Here is a 17,494-nt window from a genome sequence, read left to right on the forward strand (position 1 = left end):
ATGGATGAACCTGGAAACCATCATTCTCAGCAAACTGACAGAAGAGCAGAAGATCAAACACCGCATGTTCTCACTCATAGGGGGGTGTTGAACAATGAGAACACATGGACACCGGGAGGGGGGCACTACACACTGGGGTCTGTTGAGGGGAAATAGGGGATGGATGGTGGGGGGTGGGGAGTTGGGGAGAGATAGCAAGGGGAGAGATGCTAGATGTAGGTGATGGAGAGGAAGGCAGCAAATCATACTGCCATGTGTGTACCTATGCAACAATCTTGCATGTTCTTCACATGTACCCCAAAACCTTAAATGCAGTAAAATAAATAAATGGAGGAAAAAAAAAGAATACTGTGATTTATCTACTTAATTAGGATAAAATATATTTCTTTGGAAGAAATAAATAGGTATTTGTTTTTATTACAGCTAGATTTAAGTCGTTTTCTTTGAAATGTCGGTAAATTTATTTATTCAGGAACCTCAGGCACTGTATGATGAAGTAAAAACAGTACCAATTGCAAAGCTGGATAGGACAGTTGCTGAGAAAGCTGTCAAAAAATATGTAGAAGATGAAATGGCAAGGTAAGCTACATTTCAAAATGCATGACAAAAATAAGAAAAATTGAAAAGAATTGTGCTTTTAAATATTCTTGCGTATGTCATTTACTCTGCTGTTAAGGCATTTGTAGTCTTAGATATTTTTAAGAAGTTCAGCTTAGAAGCTGAACTTCTTAAAAAAAGTAAGAGGTCTAGTTATACAAACAGATTTCTGCATTTTTTTTGTAGACAAGGAAATCTTATGTATCTAAAGTGTCACTTTTAATGGCACTATGATTAAGATGTTTAAAAAAAAATACTCAGTTTGGCCTACAACTAGAATATTACAGTACCTGCTGAGAGGTAAAGATGAGTGTATTAGTTCGTTTTCACACTGCTATAAAGATACTACTTGAAACTTGATAATTTATAAAGAAAGGAGGTTTAATTGACTCAGTTTTGCATAGCTTGGGAGGCCTCAGGAATCTTATAATTGTGACATAAGGGGAAGGGGAAGCAAGGCATGCCTTACATGGGCAGCAGAAGAGAGAGAGGAAGGAAATGCCAAACACTTTAAAAATCATCAACTCTTCTGATAACTCACTCACTATCAAGAGAACAGCATGGGGTAAACCATTCCCGTGATCCAGTCACCTACCACCAGGCCCCTCCCTTGACACCTGGGGATTAGAATTTGAGATGAGATTTTGATGGGGACACAGAGCCAAACTTTATCAATGAGTTAAAAAGAAGAAAAGGAAGTAGAAAATAAATGGCATTTCTTCTTCTTCTTCTTCTTCTTTTTTTTTTTTTTTTGAGACAGTATTTCTTTCTTGTTCACCATGCTGGAGTGCAGTGGTGGGATCTCAGCTTACTGCAACCTCCATCTCCTGGGTTCAAGTGGTTCTCCTGCCTCAGCTTCCCGAGTAGCTGGGATTATAGGTATGCGCCACCATGCCCGGCTAATTTTGTATTTTGAGTAGAGACAGCGTTTCTCCACTTTGGTCAGGTTGGTCTCAAACTCCTGACCTCAGGTGATCTGCCTGCCTCAATCTCCCAAAGTGCTAGGATTACAGGTGTGACCCACTGCGCCCAACCAGAAAATGGCTTTTCTTCTTGTATAGCCAATGACGCAATCATTTTGATTCTTACTGAATTTTAATTCTTAGAGTTTATTCTGTCTTCTGAAGGTAACTTGTACTATAAACAAATAGAAAAATCACAAAACTTGACAGTTCCTGGCTCTTAATTCCAAAAGGTTTGCATTTTTTTTTTCCCAGTAACCACAGGAATGGTCAGGGTGGAAAAAAATTTTACATGATTAATCATAAAGAATTCCAGATTTAACCTTTTAAAATATATCAGCAATAAATATTTAGGTTTCTAATAACTTGTATCTTTTTACTTGAGATCATAATTAACAAAGCTTGTGGAACATTAATTTACTGGTTTCATAACAGGCTCCCTGACAGATTATCAGTAACTTGGCCTGAAGGGGATGAATTATTGCCTAATGAGATTAGGCCTGCTGGAACCCCTATTGGTATGTTTGCTTATTTTTCTCCAAAAAAAGTGCTTTTCTTTTGTCCTACGTTTCCAATATGTGAAAGCTTAGGAAATATTAAAATGCAATGGGAAGATTTGGCAGATTCAGCAAATTCTTTGGGTGTAATTAAGATACTTTTAATTTTTGACTCATAGGTGCATTAAGAATTGAAATACTGAATAAAAAGGGGGAAGCAATGCAAAAGCTTCCAGGAACAAGTCATGGAGGGTCAAAGAAACTCCTGGTTGAGCTCAAAGTTATTTTACATTGTAAGTATACAGAGTAATTTAGATCTTTAATATTGTTTAAAAAATATATCAACTTAAGTATTTTCATATAATTATTGATGACCTAGCAATCTGATAGGCACAACAAATTTTATTAAAGTTGGGAATTTAATGAATGTTATGAATAGCTCATTTTCTTGGTGGATTTTTTTCTAAGGTTTTTTTAAAAATACTTTATCTTGAATTTTTTCAAAATTTATCAAGAGGCATTACCACTATCCATCTAAACAATTTTTTCATCACTTAAAACTGAAACGCTGTAATAATAACTTTTCATCACTCCTTTCTCCCTGCCCTGGTAACTACTTTTTTACTTTCTGTCTCTTAATTTGACTATTTTAGATACCTCATAAAAATGGAATTATATTTGTTCTTTGTATCTGACTTATTTCACTTAGCAGAGTGTGTAGGTAACTGTGGGCTAAAGTAAAGATATGATACATATATGTAGAGGAATTTGCAGTAGGAATTTAGATAAGCATATATGTATTATTACAGTTTTGGGGGTCAGTCGTCCAAAACAGGTTTCACTGGGCTAAAATTAAGGTGTCTTCAGGACTGCATTTTTTCCTGGAGGCTCTAGATGAACCTTGCCTTTTGTGCCTTTTAGAAGCTACTGTCGCTGGGGTTGGTGGCACAAGCCTATAGTCCCAGCTTCTTGGAAGGCTGAGGCAGGAGAATTGCTTGAGCCCAGGAGTTTGAGGCTGCAGTGAGCTATTATCATGCCTGGGTGATAAAGTGAGACCCTGTCTCTAAAAAATTAAATAAGTTGCATAGAAGCCACTCTCCTTCCTTCGTCTTCAAAACCAGCAGTATAGCACCTTCCATAACCTTCCTCCTATTTTTAACACACATACATATTTTTTTAATAAAATATATGTAACAAAATGTATCAAGTGGCATTACCACTATCCATCTAAATGTTTTCATAATTTCAAACTGAAATTCTATAATAATAACTCTTCATCACTCCTTTCTCCCTGCCCTGGTAACTACTTTTTTACTTTCTGTCTCTGAATTTGACTATTTTAGGTACCTCATAAAAGTGGAATTATATTTGTTCTTTGTGTCTGGCTTATTTCACTTAGCATAGTGTGTCAGAAAAAGGTTGAGTAATATACTCGTGTGTGTGTATATATATATTTACCATATTTTGTTTATCCATTGTTTGATGGATACTCAGGCTGCTTTAACCTGTTGTCTGTTGTGAAGAATGCTCCTGTTAACGTTGGTATATAAATAATTCTTTGAGTCCCTGCTTTTCTTCCTTTTAGATATATTCCCAAAAGTGGACTTGCTGGATTACATAAAAATTATTTGATTTATTGAGAAACTACCATACTGTTTTCCACAGTGGTTGCCTCATTGTACATTGCCACCAGCAATGCACAAAGGTTCCAGTTTCTCCGTATCACCCACACTTGTTATATCCTGTGGGTTTTATTGTGTGTAGGGTGGATAATAGCCATCCTAACAGATAGAAAGTGGTATCTTACTGTGTTTTTTTAAACCTAGTTTATTGAGAGTTTTTAGCATAAAGGACTGTTGAATTTTGTAGAAGGCCTCCTCTGCATCTGTTGAAATAATCACGTAGCTTTTGTCTTTGGTTCTGTTTATGTGATGGATTACGTTTATTGATTTGCGTATGTTAAACCAGCCTTGCATCCAAGGGATGAAGCCAACTTTATCGTGATGGATAAGCTTTTTGATGTGCAGTGGGATTTGGTTTGCCAGTATTTTATTGAGGATTTTCACATCAGTGTTCATCAGGGATATGATATTTTCTTTTGTAGTTGTGTCTCTGCCAGGTTTTGGTATCAGGATGATGCTGGCCTCATAAAATGAGTTAGAGAGGATTCCCTCTTTTTGTATTGTTTGGAACAGTTCCAGAAGGAATGCTACCAGCTCCTCTTTGTACCTCTGATAGAATTCTGCTGTGAACACCTCTCGTCCTGGACTTTTTTTGGTTGGTAGGCTTTTAATTGCTGCCTCAATTTCAGACCTTGTTATTGGTCTATTTAGGGATTTGACTTCTTCCTGGTTTAGTCTTGGGAGGGTGTATATGTGTCCAGGAATTTATCCATTTCTTCTAGATTTCCTGGTTTATTTGCATAGAGGTATTTACAGTATTCTCTGATAGTAGTTTATATTTCTGTGGGATCGGTGGTGATATCCCCTTTATCATTTTTTATTGCATCTATTTGATTCTTCTCTTTTTTCATCTTTATTAGTCTGGCTAACTGTCTATCTATTCTGTTGATCTTTTAAAAAACCAGCTCCTGGATTCATTGATTTTTTTGAAGGGTTTTTTTGTGTCTCTGTCTCCTTCAGTTCTGCTCTGATCTTGGTTATTTCTTGTCTTCTGCTAGCTTTTGAATTTGTTTATTCTTGCTTCTCTAGTTCTTTTAATCGTGATGTTTGGGTGTCAATTTTAGATCTTTCCTCCTTTCTCTTGTGGGCATTTAGTGCTATAAACTTCCCTCTAGACACTGCTTTAAATGTGTCCCAGAGATTCTGGTATGTTATGTCTTTGTTCTCATTGGTTTCAAAGAACATCTTTATTTCTGCCTTCATTTCATTATTTAACCAGTAGTCATTCAGGAGCAGGTTGTTCAGTTTCCATGTAGTTGTGCGGTTTTGAGTGAGTTTCTTAATCCTGAATTCTAATTCGATTGCACTGTGGTCTGAGAGACTGTTACGATTTCCGTTCTTTTGCATTTGCTAAGGAGTGTTTTACTTTTAATTATGTGGTCAGTTTTAGAATAAGTGAGATGTAGTGCTGAGAAGAATGTATATTTTGTTGATTTTGGCTGGAGAGTCTATTAGGTCCGCTTGGTTCAGATCTGAGTTCAAGTGCTGAATATCCTTATTAATTTTCTGTCTCATTGATCTGTCGAATATTGACAGTGGAGTGTTAAAGTCTCCCATTGTTATTGTGTGGGCATCTAAGTTTCTTTGTAGGTCTCTAATAACTTGCCTTATGAATCTGGGTGCTCCTGTATTGGGTGCATATATATTTAAGATAGCTCTTTTTGTTGCATTGATCCCTTTGCCATTATGTAATGCCCTTCTTTATCTCTTTTGATCTTTGTTGGTTTAAAGTCAGTTTTATCAGAGACTGGGATTGTACTGCCTGCTTTCCTTTGCCTTCCACTTGCTTGGTAAATATTCCTTCGTCCCTTTATTTTGAGCCTATGTGTGTCCTTGCACGTGAGATGATTCTCCTGAATACAGCACACCAATCAGTCTTGACTCTATTCAGTTTGCCAGTCTGTGTCTTTTTAATTGGGGCATTTAGCCCATTTACATTTAAGGTTAATATTATTATGTGTGAATTTGATCCTGCCATTATGTTGCTAGCTGGTTATTTTGCCTGTTAGTTGATGCAGTTTCTTCATAGTGTCAGTAGTCTTTACAATTTGGTATGTTTTTGCAGTGGCTGGTACTGGTTGTTCCTTTCCATATTTAGTGCTTCCTTCAGGAGCTCTTGTAAGGCAGGCCTGGTGGTGACAAAATCTCTCAGCAGTTGCTTGTTCATAAAGGATTTTATTTCTCCTTTGCTTATGAAGCTTAATTTGGCTGGATATGAAATTCTGGGTTGAAAATTCTTTAAGAATGTTGAATATTGGCCCCCATTCTCTTCTGCCAAGAGATCTGCTGTGAATTTGATGGGCTTTCCTTTATGGGTAACCTGACCTTTCTCTCTGGCTGCCCTTAGCATTTTTTCCTTCATTTCAACCCTGGTGAATCTTATGATTATGTGTCTTGGGGTTGCTCATCTTGAGGAGTATCTTTGTGGTGTTCTCTGTATTTCCTGAATTTGAATGTTTGCCTGCCTTGCTAGGTTGGGGAAGTTCTCCTGGATATTATCCTGAAGAGTGTTTTCCAACTTGGTTTCATTCTCCCTGTCACTTTCAGGTACAGCGATCAAACAGATTTGATCTTTTCACATAATCCTGTATTTATTGGAAGCTTCGTTCATTTCTTTTCACTAATCTTGTCTTCTTGCTTTATTTCATTGAGTTGATCTTCAATCTGTGATATCCTTTCTTCCGCTGGATCAATTTGGAATCTATTGAAACTTGTGTATGCTTCCTGAAGTTCATATGCTGTATTTTTCAACTCCATCAGGTCATTTATGTTCTTCTCTAAACTGGTTATTCTAGTTAGCATTTCATCTAACATTTTTACAAAGTTCTTAGCTTCCTTGCATTGGATTAGAACATGCTCTTGTAACTCGAAGAAGTTTCTTATTACTCACCTTCTGAAGCCTGCTTCTATCAATTTGTCAAACTCATTGTCTGTCCAGTTTTTTTCCCTTGCTGGCAAGGAGTTGTGATCCCTTGGAGTAGAAGAGGCATTCTGGTTTTGGAATTTTCAGCCTTTTCGTGCTGGTTTCTTCCCAGCTTTGTGGATATATCTTCCTTTGGTCTTCGAAGCCTGTGAACTTTGGGTGGGGTCTCTGAGTGGGTATCTTTTCTGTTGATGTTGCAACTATTCCTTTCTGTTTGTTAGTTTTCCTTCTCATAGTCAGGCCGCTCTGCTACAGGTCTGCTGGAGTTAGTTGGAGGTCCACTCCAGACCCTGCTTGCTTGGGAATCACTAGCAGGGGCTGCAGAACAGCAAAGATTGCTGCCTGTTCTTTCCTGTGGTAGCTTCATCCCAGAGGGCTACCTGCCAATTGCCAGCCAGAGTTTTCCTGTATGAGGTGTCTGTCAGCCTCTACTGGGAGTTGTCTCCCAGTCAGGATACATGGGATCAAGGAGCCACTTGAGGAGGCAGTCTGTTCCTTATCAGAGCTAGAACACTGTGCTGGTAGATATGCTGCTTTCTTCAGAGCTGCCAGGCAGGGACGTTTAAGTCTGCTGAAGCTGTACCCACAACCACCCCTTTTCCCAGGTACTCTGTTCTGGGAAGGTTGGGGCTTTATTTTTAAGTCCCTGACAGGTTGATGCCTTTTTTCAGAGATGCCCTGCCCCCAGTGAGGAGGGAGTCTAGTGACACAGTCTGCCTGCAGAGGCCTTGCTGAGCTCCTGTGGGCTCCGCCCAGGTCATACTTCCTGGTGACTTTGTTTACACTGTGATGTTAAAACTGCCTACTCAAACCTCAGCAATGGTAACTGCGCCTCCCCACCCCCTGACCCGTCCAGCTGGAACATCCCAGGTCAAGCTCAGACTGCTGTGCTCGCTGCAAGAATTTCAAGCCAGTGGATCTTAGCTTGCTGGTCTTTGTGGGGGTGGGACCCACTGAGCCAGATCACTTGGCTCCCTGGCTTCAGCCCTCTTTCCAAGGGAGCAAACAGTTCTGTCTTGCTGGTGTTCTAGATGCCGCTGGGGTATGAAAATTAAACTGCTGCTGCCAGCTCAGTGTCTTCCCAAACAGCCGCCCAGTTTTGTGCTGGAAACCCAGGGCCCCGGTGTTGTAGGCACCAGAGGGAATCTCCTGGACTGTGAGTTGTGAAGACCTTGAGGAAAGCACGTATCTGGGCTGGAGTGCAAGGGATAGCCCCTAATGGCTTCCCTTGGCTAGAAGAGGGAGTTCCCTGGCCCTTTGTGCTTCCCGGGTGAGGCAGTGCCCCACCCTGCTTCATCTCACCCTTCTTGAGCTGCACCCACAGTCCAACCAGTCCTAGTGAGATGAACTAGGTACCTCAGTTGGAAATGCAGAGATCACCTGCCTTCTGTGTTGATCTCGCTGGGAGCTGCTCACTGCAGCTATTCCTAGTCAGCCATCTTGCCAGCAATCTAAAAGTTTCCAATTTTGAAAAGCAATTGACCTCTTTTTTGTTCATTGCCTGTGCTTTTGGTATCTTATCCAAGAGATTGTTGCTAAATACAGTGTTATGAAGCTTTTCCTGAATGTTTTTGCCCTACAGATTTTATAATTTTAGGTCTGTAGTTACTACTTTGATCCATTTGATGTTAACTTTTGTATATGGTTAATTTCTTTTTATATGGAAAACTTTGCCTGTAGATACCCAGTTTTTTCAGCACCATTTGTCAAAAAGGCTATCCTTTCTCTGTTGAATTGTTTTGGCACACTTGTTGAAAGTCAGTTGTCCACATATGTGAGAGTTTATTTCTGGGCTCCCTGTTCCCTAGGTCTATATGTCTGTTCATATGCCAGTACTGCACTGTTTTGATTATTGTAGCTTTATAAGTTTTAAAATCAGGAGGTGTGAGTCCTCCAACTTTATTCTTCTTTTTCAAGCTTCTTTTGGCTATTTCAGTCCATGGAGAGTCCCTATGAATGTAGGTTGGGTTTTTCTATTTCTGCAGAAAACATCATTGAGATTCTGGTAGGGATTACACTGAATATGCACATCACTTTGAGTATTATTTTTACTTAACAATCATAGGTCTTTCAATCCATGAACATGATTTTGTATCTGCAACTGTGCTGAGTTTATTAGCTATGCCAGGTTTTGCTTTTGGTTTTTTTTTGGTGGATTATTTCAGTTTTTTGCATATATGAACATGGCATTTATTAACGAAAATAATTTTACCTATTGTTTTCCAAAGTGGATGCCTTTTATTTCTTTTTCTTTTCTTATTGCTCTGGCTAGGACTTCTAATACTATGTTGAATAGAAGTGACTAAAGTGAGAATCCTTGTCCTGTTCCTGATCTTGAGGAAAACTTCAAGTCTTTCACAGTTGAGTATATGTGATGTTAACTGTTGGTCTTATATAAGGCTTTTATCATGTTGAAGAAGTTTTTTTCTATTCTTTGTGTAGTGTTTTTATCATGAAAGGGTATTGTTTTGCCAGATGCTTTCTCTGCATCAGTCCAGATAATTATGTGGGTTTTTTCCTTTATTCTCTCAGAGTTATGTATTGCATTGATTGGTGGTTTTTTGATTTTTTTTTGAGACTGGGTCTCACTCTGTCACCCAGGCTGGAATGAAGTGGCACAGTCATGGCTTACTGCAGCCTCGAATTCCTGGGCTCAGGTGATCCTCCCACCTCAGCCTTCTGAGTAGCTAGGCATGTTCATTGTACCCAGTTAATTATTTTTTTATTTTTATTTTTTGGTGAAGATAGGGTCTGCTAGGTTGCCCAGGCTAGTCTCAAACTTCTGGCCTCAAGTTATCTCTTTCCTCAGTCCCCTGAAGTGCTAGGATTACAGGCACAAGCCACTGCACATGGCCTTGATTGTTTTTTATTTGTTGAGCTATTCTTGCATTCCAGGAATAAATCTCACTTGGTTATTGTGTATAGTCTGGCTATAGTTTGCATGTTTGTCTCAACCACATGTTGAAATTTGATCCTCGGTGTTGGAAGTGGAACCTAATGGGAGCTGTTGGAGTCATAGGTGCAGATCTCTCATGAAGGGCTTAATGAGTGAGTTCTTGCTCTATTAATCCCATGAGAGTTGGTTGTTTAAAAAGAGCCCGGCATCTCCCTCACCCCTCTTTTGCCATGTGATCTCTGCACACACTGGCTACCCTTCACCTTTTACCATGAGTGGAAGCAGCCTGAGGCCTTCACCAGATGTCCAATCTTATAGCCAGCAGACTTGTGAACCAAATAAACAGCATTATCTGATAAATTACCTAGCCTTAGGTATTCCTTTACAGCAACACTAAATAAATTAAGGTGAGTTCTTTTAAAATTGTACAGAATTTGGTTTGCTGGCATATTGGTAAGAATTTTTGCATCAATATTCATAAGGGATTTTGGCTTGTAGTTTTCTTTCTTTCTCTCTCTCTCTCTCTTTCTTTCTTTTTTTTTTTTTTTTTGATGACTTTATCTGGTTTTGGTATCAGATAATGTTGACCTCAAAGAGTGAATGAGTTAGGAAGTGTTCTCTTTAATTTCTTGGTACAGTTTGAGAAGGATTGGTGTTTCCATTTATTTCTTAATACCCTGTAACCAATTTATCACTAAATATCACACTAAAGTACAGCTGACCATTGAACAATATGGGTTTGAATTGTGCAGGTCCAGTTACATGTGGACATTTGTGAATAAAATGCAGATTGAAAGTATGTTTTTGCAGGATTTGAAACAGAGGCCAACTTTTCATATGCAGGCTCTGTAGGGCTGACCTCAGGACTTGTATGTGCAGATTTTGGTATACATGGGGATTCCAGAACCAATCTCCTGCATATACCAAGGGACAACTGTATATCTTTGTTCTGCCCATTCAAGTCCAAGTCATCATGGTCTCTCATTTTAACCATGTAGTAGCTGCCTCACTGAGGAGTCCACTTTCACTCCTGCACTGCTCCAGCTCATTTTCTTCATTTTACCCCAAAGTGGTTTTTTTGAATTGCAGATCTGTTTACATCACTCACCTGTTTTATATTATTTCACTTTTAGTGGCCTAGGAAGCTAGTCATAGCTCTGCAGTACTCTACTCATGATCTGGCCCTTCCTCTCTCTCCAACTTGATCTCATCCTCACTCATCATTCCTCTAACCACAATTTTTTTTGTGTTCTTCTCATAGAACCCCAGTTTTCCCACTTCTAGACCAAATTTTGTTGTTTCTTAAATGTGTCTCTCCTCTCTAGGACAGGGATGGCAAACTGTAAAGGATCAGATAGTAAATACTTAGGCTTTGAGGACTGTAAGGTGTTTGTTTCAGTTATGTAAGTTTGTTGTCATAGATGAATGCAGCCATTGGCAGTCCAGTAGTTTGCCAATCCCCTTGCTCTGCAAGATGAAAAACTCCAGAAGGCAATGTTGTGGGGTTTTTTTTAACTTTTTTTCTAGTACTTTTTATTTAGGAGCTAATTAATAAATATTTTTTGAATAAATACATCAAAAATCAGAAAGTTGCTTGAGTCTTTTTAGAGAATTTCTCATGGTGATTTACTGTGATTTATAATTGCACCCTTTTTTAAAGCAAACACTGAGAAGATGTTTCTAGAACATGTTTCTTTCTCTATTGGTACAAGCTGAGAAATCCAGGAGTAAAAGGCAAATATAGGCATGCTTTCTTTAAGATACATCATAAACTGGCGTGGCCAACATGATGAAACCCCATCTCTATTAAAAAGTACAAAAATTAGCCAGCGTGATGGTGTGCATCTGTAATTTCAGCTACTTGGGAGGCTGAGGCAGGAGAATCACTTGAACCCAGGAGGCAGAGGCTGCAGTAAGCTGAAATTGTACCACTGCACTCCAGCCTGGGCAACAGAGTGGGACTCCATCTCAAAAAATCGATATATTTTTACATTTTTCATATTAATTTTATCATTGACATAAAGGTTATTCAAGAGCAAGCTGTTTGATCAAAGTATTTTATAGTTTTGAGAGTTGCTCTTGGAATTGATTTCTAGTTTTATTCCACTATGGTCCAAGAAGTTACTTGATATGATTTTGATTTTTCAAAATTTATTGAGATTTGTTTTGTGGCCTAATATATGGCCTATCTTGGAGAATGTTCCATTTGCTGATGAGAAGAATATATATTTCACAGAATAATGTATATTCTGCGTATTTCTGGGTAAAATGTTCTGTAAATGTCTGCTAGGTCCTTTTTGTCTAAAGGCCAGTTTAAATCCAGTTTCTTTGTTAGTTTTTTATCTCCATGAACCATCTAGTGCTATCAGTAGGGTGTTGAATTTGTCATTATTAATTGTATTGCTTTCCTGTGTCTTCTTAAGTCTAGTAATATTTGTTTTATGAATCTGGGCACTGGTGTATGGTACATATATATTTAGCATTGTTATATGTTCTTGTTGAATTGATCCTTTTAACATTATATAATTTTTTTTAACTGTTGATTTATAGTCTATTTTATTTGATATCAGCGACTCTTGCTCACTTGGTTTCTGTTTGCATGGAATAAGTGTTTCCACACCTCTAATTGTCTTTATGAGTAATATGAGTTTATTGTAAGCAGCATATAGTTGGTTCATTTAAAAAATCCGTTCTGCCAATCTGTATCTTTTAGGTAGGGCATTTATTTACATTCAAGTTTAATATTTATGTGTGAGGTTTTGCTCCTGTCATAATGTTGTTATCTAGTTGCTTTGTAGATAACTCTTTTTTTCCCTCCTTTCTGTGTGGTTTTATTGGGATTCTGCTGTTTTCCTTTTTAATTTTTTTTCTCTTCCTCTGTTGTATAATGTTTTTATAAGACTTGTGAGTTTTATACTCTCATGTGTTTTTTGATGGCTAGTATTGACCATTTGTTTCCATGTTCAGAACTCCTTTGAGTGTTTCTTGTAGATCTGGTTCAGTGGTGGTGAATTTCCTCAGTGCTTGCTTGTCCGGGAAAAAGTTTTATTTCGCCTCCATTTATGAAGCTTTTTCTAGGAGGACATAAAATTTGTGGTTGACAAGTCATTTCCTCCATGTCCCAGCACTTTGGAAACAGAATCTACTTTGAAAACAGGTGGAGTAGGATTGCAAAAAAAGAAAAAAGAAAATCCCAGTCTCTTCTAGCTTATAAATAGGTACCTGCTGGGAAATCCACTGTTAGTCTAATGGATTTTCCTTTACTAGTGACTGGTTGCTTTTTCTCTTGCTGATTTTAGGATATATTCCTTCACATTGACCTTAAACAGTCTAATTTCTAAATATTGTAGTGAGGCCTTTCTTGCAGTGTTTTTGCCTGGCATTCTTTGAGCCTTTTATTCTTTGGATGTGTAGATCTCTTTCTAGACTAGGGAAGTTTTCCTCATTATTTCCTCAAATCGGTTTTCGCATTTTCTTTTCTCCTGGGAATACCTGGGATTTGTTGGTTTGCTTGTTTTACATTGACCCATAGTTCCAGAAGGCTTTGATCATTTTTTTACAAGTTTTTAAAATTTATTTTGTCTGATTGATTAATTCAACTGGTTTATCTTCAAATTTTGAGATTCTTCTGCTTGGTCTAGTCGATTGTTTGCTTTCAACGGTATTTTGTAATTCCTTCCATCATTTTTTTTAATTCCAGAAGTTCTTTTAAAAAAAAAGCAAAAGCAAAAACTATGCCTTTGGTAAATTTCTCATTCATATCCTGAATTTCATTTTCTTATTACTGTGTATTAGTTTTCAGATATCTCCTGTATCTCACGGACCTTCTTTAAAAATTAGTATTTTGGCGGGGCATGGTGACTGATGCCTGTAATTCCAGGAATTTAGGAGGCTGAAGTGAGAAGATAGCTTGATGCCAGGAGTTCAAGACCATTCTGGGCAACATAGTGAGACACTCTCTCTAAAAAAAATTGTTTTAATTAGCTGGGCATGATAATGCACACCTATAGTTCCAGTGCCTCAGGAGGCTGAGGTGGAAGGATCACTTGAGCCCATGAGACTACAGTGAGCTATGACTGTGCCACTGAAATTCACCCTGGACAACAGAGTAAGACCACATCTCAAGAAGATAAAATAATCAGTATTTTGAATTTTTTATTTGATATTTCAAAGATTTCTTTTTTGTTAGGATCCAATATTAGAGAATTACTGTGTTGCTTTGGAACTGTCATAGCACCTTATTTTTTTATATTTTCTGTATTGTGCTGATTTCCTTTGCATCTGGAGTAATACTTATTTATTTTTATTTTTGAATTTACTTTTGTTGGGGCAGGACTTATTTTTTCCTTGATGATGTGTCTGTGATGTATGTTTAATAGATTCTTTTGACTTTGTTTCTTGGATGTATTCAGTGACATAGATTATGTATTATTTCCTTGTTTATAAATAGCATTAGTGTGGTGGTTTTTTCCAGTGCTGGCTGTTGTAATGTATCAGGTGGGTGAGCAGTCTCAGGGCTTCCTGTGTAGCTGCAGTGGTGTGGGCAGTTGCGGTAGTAGAGATGGTGCAGAGCTTGTCTCCTTCCTGATCACCGCACAGTTGTTTTAGCAGATGTTGTACGGACTGTGCAGGTTGGCCTCCTGTCCACTATGTGGTGCTAGAAGATAAGAGCTGGATGCAGCTGTTGCAGTAGCGTTTATGGTTTACCTTTGTTAACCAGAAGTACTCTGATGTCCTAGACATTGGGCTGGACTGTGTAACTCCCAGGGGTCCCAGTCTTGTGCTCTGCCCCGAAGCAGGTAGAGAGAGCAGAGCAAAGCTAGGCAGGGCTGGGCCAGAGAATCCTGTGTTCTGGCCACCCCAACAGTGGGCACAAGCACCAGCCCTGGCAGGCTTTGCAAGGCAGTTCTCAAGCCCCTTAAGCAATGCTTCAGGGAGGAGCAGAGCAACCACTGCCATGCCAAAGATCCTGCATGGGGAAAGGGGTTGCTAGGGCTCCACAACCTGACAGGTGACCTGGCTGGGTTCCCTCCTACTGCCTGCTACTGGCAGCAAGCTGAAACAGCCAGCCAAATCACAGGCAGTCTGTCCGTGAATCTGTCTCAGGCAGCAAAACTCCCTCCCAGCAAAAACCAGGTTCCAGGCCATAGCCCTTCCAGTCTGGCTCTGCAAAGCAGGGGTACCCAATTCTCACACCCATGGCTGGGGCCCATGTTACACTTGCCTTTCAATTCTGGTTGTGGAGGCTGCTCTCCTACTCATTATTAGATTACAAATCTTAGTCTGGAGACTCTCCAAACCAGTGACTGCCACCTATGCTGGCTGGCAGGTTTCTGTGCAGCCCCCTGTGACTTACGATCGGGGATGGTTTCTTTCCATTTGCACCCACTGGTTCTGGGAGCATGGGTGGAGCACTTCCCTCTTCTTTTCCCACTCTTCCCGAGTGCTCTCCAAGTCAGATCCAGTGTTTGATAAGGTCAAGGAGCTCCCAACTAGCTTCAGTAGCTCTCTCCTTTTCTCATACATTCAGGATTCACTCCCAGTTTTTCATGGGACAGGCAGTGCTGTTGGCCGCTGTAGTTTTTAAAGTATCCAAAGTTTGCTTTATTGGAGGGAGCGGGCAAACAATCTCTTACTTCTTACTCTGTTTCCAGGACTGGAGTACACTGGTGTATTCATAGCTCACTGTGACCTCGACCTCTTGGGCTCAAACAATCCTCCCACCTCAGCCTCTCAAGTAGCTGGGACTGTAGGCATGTCCCACCATGCCTGGCTAATTTTTAAATATTTGTAGAGACAGGCCGTCACTATCTTGCCCAAGCTGGTCTCAAATTCTTGGCTTCAAGTAACCCTCCTGCTTCATCCTTCCAAAGTGCTGCAATTACAGGCATGATTTACCATGCCTGACCTGTTAATGCTTTTATGTTGACCTCCTGTGTTCCTTCTTAGATAAAATTTCACAGTGTGAATATACTATTGTGCTATTTCCCAGTGGGTAAGGTTGACTACTTTTTTCTTTCTCTCTTTGGTTTGTGTGGTCGTCACCTACTTGATAAACATTTCGGTTTTGTTCATGACTTGCCTTTTTAAAAATTTTAGTTTTTTGAATACTTAAATTATATAATTCCAGAGTGGGCAATAAATAAAGAATTTTTTGGAGAGGTCATGTTATTCTTCTATTCTGTTGTCTATTCTCTTTAGTAATTTAAAATAAAGTGAAAGAGCTTACAAATAAAGACTTGAAATAAAGAGATTTTAATGAAGAGTAAACTTTCATTATTGCTGTTCAGTTTCATAGGATAGTGTTAGATCTTTTGAAGCTTCAAAGCAGATTTTAAAATACAGCAAATAGATATTTGGTGCCAATGTGACATTGCATATTTCATGTTTTATGTTCAGTTTCTCAAGACACTATTGTTTCTTTTTTCTTTTATTAAGCTTCAAGTGGAAATAAAGAGATTATTTCACATATTAGTCAACATGGAGGAAAATGGCCTTACTGGTTTAAAAAAATGGGTGAGTTCTCATTCTGAATGTTAAAGAATACATTGGTATTGTGTTGATCTGATTTTTAATTTCTTTTTAATTTATCCAGAAAATATTCAGAAGTTGGGGAATTATACATTGAAATTACAAGTTGTATTGAATGAAAGTAATGCAGACACTTATGCAGGAAGACCACTACCATCCAAAGCAATTAAGTTTTCTGTGAAAGGTAAGCAAAACAACAAAATTGTGTGAGTGTGTGTGTGTGTGTGTGTGTGTGTGTGTGTGTGTGAGAGAGAGAGAGAGAGAGAGAGAGAGAGAAAGAGAAAAGAGAGGTAAGGCAGTAAAATATGTTTGAACAATTGGGTTACCATCTCAATTTTTATTTTTTATTTTATTTATTTATTTATTTTGAGATAGGGTCTCATTCTGTCACCCAAACTGGAGTGCAATGGCACGATCTCATCTCACTGCAACCTCCACCAACTGGGTTCCAGTGATTCTCCTGCCTCAGCCTCCTGAGTAGCTAGGATTACAGGTACCGCCACCATTCCTGACTTCTTTTTGTATTTTTAGTAGAGACAGGGTTTCACCATGTTGGCCAGGCTGGTCTTGAAATCATGACTTCTGATTATCCACCCACCTCAGCCACCCAAAGTGCTGGGATCACAGGCGTGAGCCACTGTGCCCAGCCCATCTTGATTTTTAAATGGCTTTATAAGTTTACTCAATAATCATATTCCTTCTGAATTTTAAAGACATTGTTTTTTACTTTCCGTTGTTGCTAGGCAAAAGTTTAAAGCTGTCCTGATTCCTGACCCTTTGCATATGACCCCTCCTCCCCGAAAATATTCTTTGTTCCCCAATCCCCAGGTGTTTAGGGGAATCCCAGTTTCTGAAATTTTCAGTTGTATGACTTCTAGTTATATACCTCATACACTCTTTCAGTCTAGAAGTTCCTGTTTTATTTTCTAGGAATTTTTCTTGAATCACTTTGATTTTCTATTCTTTTCTTTTTCCATCCTTCTTTTCTTTTTTCTCTTTTCTTCTTTTTTCTCTTTTCTCTTCCCCTCTTCTCTCCTCCCCTCTCCTCTCTTCCCCTCCCCTCCTCTCCCATCCTCTCTCCTCCCCTCCCTTCCCTCCCCTCTCCTTGAAGGAGTCTTACACTCTCCTCTCCTCTCTTCTCTTTTCAACAGAGTCTTGCACTGTTGCCTGGGCCAAAGTGCAGTGGTGTGGCCTCAGCTCGCTGCAATCTCTGCTCCGAGGTTCAAGTGATTCTCCTTGCCTCAGCCCACCACGTAGCTGGGATTACAGATGCCTGCCACCATGCCCACCTAATGTCTTTGTATTTTTCGTAGAGACGGGGTTTCACTATGTTGGCCAGGTTGGTCTTGAACTCCTGACCTGGTGATTTGCCCATCTCAGCCTACCAAAGTGCTGGGATTACAGGC

General features: G+C 39.1%; 1 protein-coding gene across 1 annotated transcript in view; it reads left to right on the forward strand.

Moving 5' to 3' along the window:
* The window catches only part of SMCHD1 (structural maintenance of chromosomes flexible hinge domain containing 1), a 141,609-nt gene that overhangs the window by 56,744 nt on the left and 67,371 nt on the right, over window positions 1-17,494 (forward strand). The window contains exons 15-19 of the mRNA XM_017526068.2: window positions 473-579; window positions 1,995-2,077; window positions 2,236-2,349; window positions 15,996-16,073; window positions 16,153-16,272. Of these exons, the coding sequence (XP_017381557.1) occupies window positions 473-579; window positions 1,995-2,077; window positions 2,236-2,349; window positions 15,996-16,073; window positions 16,153-16,272 (502 nt within the window). The remainder of the gene's footprint in view (window positions 1-472; window positions 580-1,994; window positions 2,078-2,235; window positions 2,350-15,995; window positions 16,074-16,152; window positions 16,273-17,494) is intronic.

The sequence above is a fragment of the Cebus imitator genome, unplaced genomic scaffold (genome assembly GCF_001604975.1).
Source record: "Cebus imitator isolate Cc_AM_T3 unplaced genomic scaffold, Cebus_imitator-1.0 Scaffold41, whole genome shotgun sequence".
NCBI classification, from domain to species: Eukaryota; Metazoa; Chordata; class Mammalia; order Primates; family Cebidae; genus Cebus; species Cebus imitator.